General features: G+C 31.0%; 1 protein-coding gene across 1 annotated transcript; it reads left to right on the plus strand.

Annotated features, from left to right (window-relative positions):
• The first annotated feature begins 5,145 nt into the window (after nucleotides 1-5,145).
• LOC108904919 (enhancer of split mbeta protein-like) lies at nucleotides 5,146-6,062 on the plus strand. Its single transcript, XM_018707644.1, has one exon. The coding sequence runs from the start codon at nucleotides 5,201-5,203 to the stop codon at nucleotides 5,729-5,731; it is 531 nt and encodes a 176-aa protein (XP_018563160.1). The 5' UTR covers nucleotides 5,146-5,200; the 3' UTR covers nucleotides 5,732-6,062.
• The last annotated feature ends 3,492 nt before the right edge of the window (nucleotides 6,063-9,554 follow it).

Here is a 9,554-nt window from a genome sequence, read left to right on the forward strand (position 1 = left end):
AGAATTAGCCCAGAAGTCGGAGACTTGTGCGGGAGAGGAGGCGGCATATTATTATTAAGCAGGCCGCATTTGCGCCCAGGAACGGCTTATGTTGGTAGACCCTAACCACCATTCAGTGCAGGAATGAGGGAAACCTGGAAAACCTCATTAATTAGGAGGGTGGTCAAATGCCAACCGGTGTCAATCTCTCACATTGACCCAAACCAACATTTTTCCACCCTACCGTACCTGCACAGAGCGCAAATAATTGTTTGAGCCCTTTCTGCAAATTAAAAAAATACAATTTCTTAATTCCAACACTCGAATTTGCAACATAGAACTTCTACTGAAGTTTTCAAGGCATTTTTGTTGCACCTTATACAAATGTATACAGGATTACAACTTTTAATTGTCCAATGTAGGTATTTTTCTTATTTTAATAGATACAGAAATGGTTAAATGAACAAAATGGTGCAAAATTTTATGCCGATCATGGATTCGTTTGTAAATTTACAAAATTCCGAATAGTTCCGAAGATATTCGAAGGAAATCGATTATATGCTATTTCTTTTCACTTGTTTCTCAAAATTTTAGGACAAAAAAGTGTAGTCTGATATTAAATGATGTGAGGAAGCGATATTTGCTGTCAGTATTAACGTGTCTCTAAAAATGTGTTGAGAGGTAGTAAATTTTCGTTTTTGTTATGGACGCCATATTGAATTTTTGTCTTATTAGAAGAAAAGGGAAATTCTCTATATAACGATGTATAATTTAGGGGGTTTTCATAAATAAATAACCACGATATTGATTATAATTTTAATTTTAATAAANTCTTCTAATGAGGCAAAAATTCAATATGGCGTTCATAACAAAAACAAAAGTTAACTACCATTCAGCACACATTTTTATGGATAGGTACGTCAATACTGAGAGTAAAAATTAAAGAAAGTAAATAATATCAGACTACACTTTTGTCCTAAAATTTTGAAAATCAAATGAAAAACGACTAAAGTAAGAAATATAATAAAATCGGTTTCCTTCGAATATCTTCGGAACTATTCAGAATTTTCTAAATTTAAAATCGAATCCGCGATCGGCACAAAATGCTGCACATTTTTGCTCATATAAACTTTTCTTTACCTCTTAAAATAAGAATGATACCTGTATGGAATTAAAAAGTTGTAAATCCTGTATACATTATTGTACTTGATATACAAATATGTGCTAAGAGACTATCACGTGCTTGGTTACTAAAATTTGACCAAGTCATAACGAGTCATAATTATCATACATAAATAACGTATACAGGCTGTTACAAATTCGCTTCTCACTACAGGGATCTCGGAAACGGTAAGAGCTAAGAAGAACCTTAAACGGGGACAAAGTTGTGTAATCAGGGGACCAACATTATGCCTCTAAAAAATCAAGGCTAACATGATTAGTTTTCGAAATATTTGAGAAAACCCGAAATTTTGGAAATCCGTTTTTGTTTCATTTCAGCCTTATTTGAGGTGATATTGAAAAAAAAACACTTTCTCATGGCCACTTTTTGCCCTCTATCGAATGGCATAATCAATTTTTATATGTAACTTTTCGTCTCTCGAGGATCATCATCAACTTCATTTTTTTAAATAAGACCCTAGAAATTTTATTACATTTTTTGCAAGCCTTCATGACCCCCAATACTGTACTGCCTCAGCCCGAACCAGATTCAGACGTTTTGTCTCGAAAAATTCGTGTATTTGTTCCAAATTTATCTAAATTTTTTTATTTAGATTTATTTGTTTATTGAATTATCGTACACTGTAAGTGTCGTTAGATCCTGTGAAATCCATATAATTATTTAAACTATTACCACCACGTATTAAAATAAAACATTATTAGCGTTTTATTCCCGTGTCCATAGTTATTTCTAGGCTTCTCGGGTGCTCAAAATTCAAACAAACAGTTACATATATAATAAATTCTGATAATATTACGCTGATCTTCATTTTTAACCTTTGCCAAAACGAAAATGTTTTTGGACATTCACTGAAATTTTTTAAAGAATAATATTCAGTTTGCGTTTTGGTTGTTCATATGCATTTTTAAGAATTAATTTAATTTTAATAAAATTAAAATTGTAATAATGTTTTAATTTTGACGCAACAACTTATTGAGTTATATATGACCAAGTGATGGTAATAGTTAATAATAATAAATGTTTTATTGTAACGCGTGGTGGTAATAGTTTAAATAACTANTGGTTACTAAAATTTGACCAAGTCATAACGAGTCATAATTATCATACATAAATAACGTATACAGGCTGTTACAAATTCGCTTCTCACTACAGGGATCTCGGAAACGGTAAGAGCTACGAAGTAGTTTAAATGTGGGCAAAGTTGTGTAATCAGGGGACCAACATTAAGCCTCTAAAAAATCAAGGCTAACATGATTAGTTTTCGAAATCTTTGAGAAAATCCGAAATTTCAGCCTTATTTGAGGTGATATTGAAAAAAGAACACTTTTTCATGGCCACTTTTTGCCCTCTATCGAATGGCATAATCAATTTTTATTTGTAACGTTTCGTTTCTCGAGGACCATCATTAACTTCATTTTTTTAAATACGACTCTAGAAATTTTATTACATTTTTTGCAAACCTTCATGACCCCCAATACTGTACTGCCTCAGCCTGAACCAGATTCAGACGTTTTGTCTCGAAAAATTAATCTTCAGTGTATTTGTTCCAAATTTATCTAATTTTTTTATTTAGATTTCTTTGTTTATTGAATTATCGTACACTGTAAGTGTCGTTAGACCCTGTGAAATCCATCTAGTTATTTAAACTATTACCACCACGCGTTACAATAAAACATTTATTATTATTAACTATTACCATCACTTGGTCATACATAACTCAATAAGTTGTTGCGTCAAAATTAAAACATTATTACAATTTTAATTTTATTATGACAAATTAATTCTTAAAAATGCATATGAACAACCAAAACGCCAACTGAATATTATTCTTTAAAAAATTTCAGTAAATGTTCAAAAACATTTTCGTTTTGGCAAAGGTTGAAAATGAAGATCAGCGTAATATTATCGGAATTTATTATATCTGTAACCGCAACTGTGAAAGAGCATGTCAGATGTATTTGTATGAATATCCTGAAAAAAATAGATCGGAATTTGTTTGAATTTTGAGCACTCGAGAAGCCTAGAAATAACTATGGACACGGGAATAAAACTCTAATAATGTTTTATTTTAATGCGTGGTGGTAATAGTTTAAATAACTAGATGGATTTCACAGGGTCTAACGACACTTACAGTGTACGATAATTCAATAAACAAAGAAATCTAAATAAAAAATTTAGATAAATTTGGAACGAATACACTGAAGATGAATTTTTCGAGACAAAACGTCTGAATCTGGTTCGGGCTGAGGCAGTACAGTATTGGGGGTCATGAAGGCTTGCAAAAAATGTAATAAAATTTCTAGGGTCGTATTTAAAAAAATGAAGTTGATGATGGTCCTGGAGAGACGAAACGTTACATATAAAAATTGATTATGCCATTCGATAGAGGGCAAAAAGTGGCCATGAGAAAGTGTTCTTCTTTTTTCAATATCACCTCAAACAAGGCTGAAATGAAACAAAAACGGATTTCCAAAAGTTTGGATTTCCTCAAATATTTCGAAAACTAATCATGTTAGCCTTGATTTTTTAGAGGCATAATGTTGGTCCCCTGATTACACAACTTTGCCCCCATTTAAGCTACTTCGTACCTCTTACCGTTTCCGAGATCCCTGTAGTGGAAAGCGAATTTGTAACAGGCCTGTATACAGAGTGATTCCAAATAAAGGTCCAAAAATTGTCATTATGTTTTAATTTTATAATTTTTGTAAAATAATCTATTAATTTAAGACGATTAGATAGATTTTAGTGCTTGCAATTGTATAATCTTTTATGTTCAAATTCTGCATTTTGTAGGTACCCAAGTATAAGGGAAAGTAGAGCAAAACGGTAATTTTTAGTCACTTTGTTTCTATAGCAGTGTAGATTATTGCTTCAGAAGTATCAAATGGTGCTTAAAATACTTTTTATTAAGTTTACGACTCATCTGACACTGTAATATAGTTGCTTGCTTTTATACAATAAATAAAATCCCTGCAACTTGGAAACTATCAAAGTTAAAAAAATATGCAAATATGCCTTTTTATTGTTTATATATGCCACAATTAATATTTTTTATTCATTTTAACAGACAGGCATTTATAATCCTTGTGTCCATATTTCGCAAATAAAAATTAAATTCCTATTTACTTAATGGATGATCCACATTTTTATTTTCTTCATCGCCGTTTTTTTCTCTTCTAAAGCTACTGAAATTAGATTACACTTTATTATTTTGCCCAAATTTTCACTTAAGCATAAATAAGCATAAAAAAAACACTAGTGTTATTTTTATTAGAGCAAAACCTTAGTTTACCGCATTGCCCAGCTTTCCAATTTATCTTATCTAACTACAAAATAGGTAATTTTTCACTTTGCTCTTTCAGAGATAATTTTTTAGGTGCAATTTGTTAACAATAACAAATATTAATTTAAATATAATAAATAATTTTTGCGTTATGTAACCCAGTTAATATTGAGGTTTTGAAAGAGCATCACAGGAACTTCTGCTATTAATTGTCGTTATGGGTAAAATCATCCCAAACATTTTAATGCGTTTTAATTTCAGTCTCCCGGTATGAGAAAAATGTATTCCATTCCTATATTTTTTGTATTTAATATCTATAAATGTAAACATTTCGTCAGCATATCAGAAATATAAACAAAAATATTAACAATGGAATAGCTTACTACCACCCTTAAGTAATTTTCTCGTTGCACAAAAAAAGGTAACACGCTTCTCCGGTTTTTTTTACCCTCTACTCGAAAGAAGTAAAATTCCCATGGTAAGTCACACGCTCAGCACCCGTATCGTCACGTAACAATATACCCTTTACAAAAAAGCCGTTCTTCTACGTTGGACAAAGACGGCGCGCTACGGTATCACCAAAACCGACAAAGAAGGAGCCGCTGCATAGAATCTGCCCCACTCTCGAAGCCCTAACCAGGAAGATTCGTATAAAACTAAAAGAACATGTCAAGCTTATTCATTCTGAAATAAACTTTAACGGAGCGGTGTTACATTCATAGCATACAGTGTGTTTACGTTACGCGTTACGAGAAATGGCGCCAACTCCGTATACGGTTAACAGTGAGTACAGTGAGGAGCCAATCTCCAGGACTTATCAGTACAGGAAGGTCATGAAACCGATGCTCGAGCGGAAAAGGAGAGCAAGGATCAACAGGTGTCTGGACGAGCTCAAGGAGTTGATGGTCACAGCCTTGCAAAATGAAGGGGAGAACGTGTCAAAATTAGAAAAGGCAGACATCCTGGAACTGACAGTTCGTCATCTGCATAGTTTGAAACGTCAACACCAGTTAGTGCTACCTCCAGAACAGTCGTACGCGGATAGGTTTCGGGCTGGATTCACGCAGTGCGCTCAGGAAGTTACTCATTTCATCACCACCCCTACAGAGATAATTGACCCCGTAGCCGGAAGGAAGTTATTGCAACATCTCGGAGCGTGTGTGCGGCAACTAGACTGTGTTTCGCAGAATGTTTCAGTGCAGTATCCTCATCAAAGTATGTCACCCCCCGTGTCCCCCAGGTCGGAGGTCAAGGCGCCACCACCCTCGATGTGGAGGCCGTGGTGAAGGAAAGACGATTTTTAGTTTAGTTCTGTTTTGACTTTAATTCCAAATAAAGCTTTATCTAGTTTTAATGTTAGGGTAAATAGCATCGTTGTCTTCCAAATACATTTTGAACTTGTGTTATTTAGGTTATTCGCAATTAAGTTAGTTTTCACAGTATGTTATATATTACCTTTTGTATATTTGAAACAGTTGTAAATAAAACGTTTAGCTTTAATACTGTGATAGTAGTGTAGTTTTGAAAAATGAGGTTTTCTAATATTGGAATTTTAAGATTGTTGTATGTTTTGTACCTGAGAGATAAGTTTTAAAAAGTTTTGTAATGATTTTTAAATAAAAGGTTTTTTCTGAATAAGTATTTATTGATTATTTATGTATGAAGTGTTATTTCCAAACATTTTAAATTTTACGAGGTTAAAAACGGGCAACTAATAGTATCTTAAAAATGATACATTACAGAAATTATTCCCTAATTTTATTTTTATAACATTTTGAGTATTTAAAATTATATTTGTCAGTTCGTAATCATAATAATTCAGATAGACATATCAGCTAAATCTTATTTTATTTAATTCAATTTGCAGTTATAATTCCAAAAACAGAAAAACAAAAAAGGGAAAACCAAGTCTAGATATGATAAAAATATTAGTGATACAATATTTATCTTATTAAATAATTTTATAAAAATGTTATTTCATCAAACTGATTAAAATATAATTCGGAGTAATTTTAAATAAACAATAGAAACTAATTTTAAAAAGATTACTTTTTTGGAGTACGTATTTATAAAATTCGTAATGTTATTCAGACAACTATCTCATCTCCTCAACAATTTGCCTATTTGAAGGAATTTAAAAAAGTATATATTTAGTACTTTTTAAAAAGTATTACATTATTTTGACAGGAATGAATTTGTATATACTTTAGTGGATAGAACCACCTGTTTTTAATTGAATTAATTTTTGATGCACAATTTTATGACTTAAAAATATATCGAATTATACAAGTATTGTTTAATTTTAGCAGATTTTCGCAGCAAAATTTGCAATTTTCTGTTTCTAATTTCAATACATAATGCCACTGGCACCGACTGTAGTTTTAGTTGCTTTATTCTGAAATTAGTCAGTATTATTTGAATTAACTGCTACAAGTAATAATAGTTAAATAAAAGCAGTTATACTTAGGTATCTTTTAGTTTTTTAATATATTATCAAATCAGCTAGACAATGGGATTTATTTAGCGATATGCATAACATAGTATAAAATAATTTTCCGGATATACTTTAGCAGAGCGAGACTTTCAAATCGTATTATAAAAATTCAAGATTTGACTTAAGAAATATTAATAAAGATACTACTTATAGATTACATCTAATGCTTATAATGATAATACTGGTTGCCTATATAATATTTAATATGCGTATGCAACTGTAAATACAAATGTGTATTTAACATTTTGATATTTTTTTACTGTATTCAACCATTGAAGATAGAATATATTATCAACTCAAATAAGTTTTGGTTCAAATCAGTTAAATATTAATAAAATCTACTGATAACTTGCAATGCAACTGAATATAGATATATTTTGTTTTACTTTTTATTAGGAGTTTAAATTTTATGTAGGTATACAGTTCATTGATATGTCTTACGATTATTTTTGTAGTACTATGTAAATTAGTGAATGATTTCAGGAAAACTTATTCTTATTAAATAATGTTTATTTGATATCGCTAAAAACATTATTTTAATAATAATGTTTCCAGGGATCATTTTAATTGTTGGTTGCCTAGTTACAGGAATTTGTAGTAATACTATTTCTCACTCAATAATACATTACGCGTATTTGGTATTGTATAATATCTTCAAGAAATCATGAAACTACACCCTCAGCTGTACATTTTTTAAATGAAGTAAAATTTAGGTCCACATTTTGTTTTATGCTGGATATTTTTGTTATTACTTTTAATAATGTCATAATTTATAGGCTATATAAAATATGTGTAGGTAGTTACTAAAACTAATATGATAGAAATAATAATCTGAAACTATAATAACTATATTATCTACTTCACATCTAATAGCAATATCCTAAAATAACTTGAAACATGCAGATATTTCCATTGTTCAGGTAAAAACATTTTCAATTTTAACAATTTAGCTGAAGAGAAATTTTACTCGTTTTTAATTTTGAGATTATCGACAAAAGAATAAAAATTTAGATTTTTCATTATTGTTAGTTGAAGTAAGAGGAGGATTTTTTTAAATTCAACTACTGTTAGGACACCTTTTTGTGGAGAATTTAAATTTATAGTCGTATTAGTTGTGTTTTTCATAAGGGCATCGTATTGAATTTCTACATTACTGAATAAGCATATTCCTCTGATTATGGTGTGCCATAATAGGATACGGATTACTTTTTTGTTATTATCGACATTTTAACGAAGAGTGCTTAAAAATAAAACGTCCAATTGTTATTCCAATCATATATCGCTCTTTTTCATATGAAAATTGCACTATATCTTTACCTTACATGACTGTTCTTGTTTTTCTTAAGATAACCGAAATTCCCATGGTCTAGTTCGAAGAAAAACGTTCTGAATAGGAACAAATTTATTGCTTCGCTTTCGTTCTTTTAATAAATGCATTTACCTCACATATACTTACAACTGTAATTTTTATTCTCTTGAGATAATTGTGTATATTGAAAACGATGTAACACGACATAAAATAGGAATATCGGAAAATGTGGCTTACTATATGCATATACATTCAAGGTATTCCAGAAAAATTGGGGCACCGACTCCTGACATCAAAATAGGAGATATATACCAGTTTACCTATATTCAATAGTCAATGCCCACTAAAGTCTGCTAAATCTGCTATCTGCTGAAGCCACATTGTTAAATGTCTAAAACTGTTTTAGCTAGTGATTATCTTATTCGGTAAAAGATTTTATTTATATAAGTGTAATATGTTTGTTGAACATACAGTATTTAGATTTTTTTTGGGCTTTCGTCCCTTTGACCGACTCAAAGCTTATTTATACATATGACTACAGGTGTCTAATTCACAAAATTATTTTCTAAAGAATTTTTGTCACTTGTACAGTAGGTATAGATTATAGTATGTTTGGCAATTTCATTTTATATTTGGAGTGTGCTTAAAAACTGTGTGTGCTGACTGTGCTTAAAAAGTAAGAAAATACATTTCAATTGTATGATAAACAATACAAAGGTTTGAAGAAACTGGAACCGTGAAAGGCAAGCCCCGATCAGGACGTCCAAGAACTGCAACTAATGTCAATAACGCTGTTGAAGTATTGCAGAGTTTTGTGGAAGATCCTCATACTACTGTGCGTAAAGCTGCCAGAGAATATGATGCAAGTAGATCATTTGTTTGCTGAATTTTAAAAACAAACTTTTATAAACCTTACAAAATACATTTACTGCAAGAGTTAAGTAAAGATGATTATGATCGAAGGCTTCATTTCTGTGAAACAATAATGGCAAAAGTTGACCAAGACCCTAACTTTATATTAAATACCTATTTTTCCTACGAATGTACTTTTACAGTTAATGGTTTAGTCAATCGTCACAATTTGAAAAAAATGGAGTGATCAAAATCCTCACTGGATGAGAGAAGAACACACCCAGAAGACTCAAAAAATAAATACGGGGGCTGGTATTATTGGTCCTACCATTATTGGTCCGTTCGTAATTGATTGCAACTTAAACGGACAAAAGTACGAACAGATGTTACGCGATCAAATTGTACCAGTTTTGCAAAACTTAGACAATAATTTTGACAGAATACGGTTCCAGCA

The sequence above is a fragment of the Anoplophora glabripennis genome, unplaced genomic scaffold (assembly GCF_000390285.2).
Source record: "Anoplophora glabripennis isolate ALB-LARVAE unplaced genomic scaffold, Agla_2.0 scaffold178, whole genome shotgun sequence".
Lineage (NCBI taxonomy): Eukaryota > Metazoa > Arthropoda > Insecta > Coleoptera > Cerambycidae > Anoplophora > Anoplophora glabripennis.

Coding starts and splice junctions, on each gene's coding strand:
- LOC108904919 (XM_018707644.1), top strand. CDS start 5,201: ATGGCGCCAACTCCGTATACGGTTAACAGTGAGTACAGTGAGGAGCCA.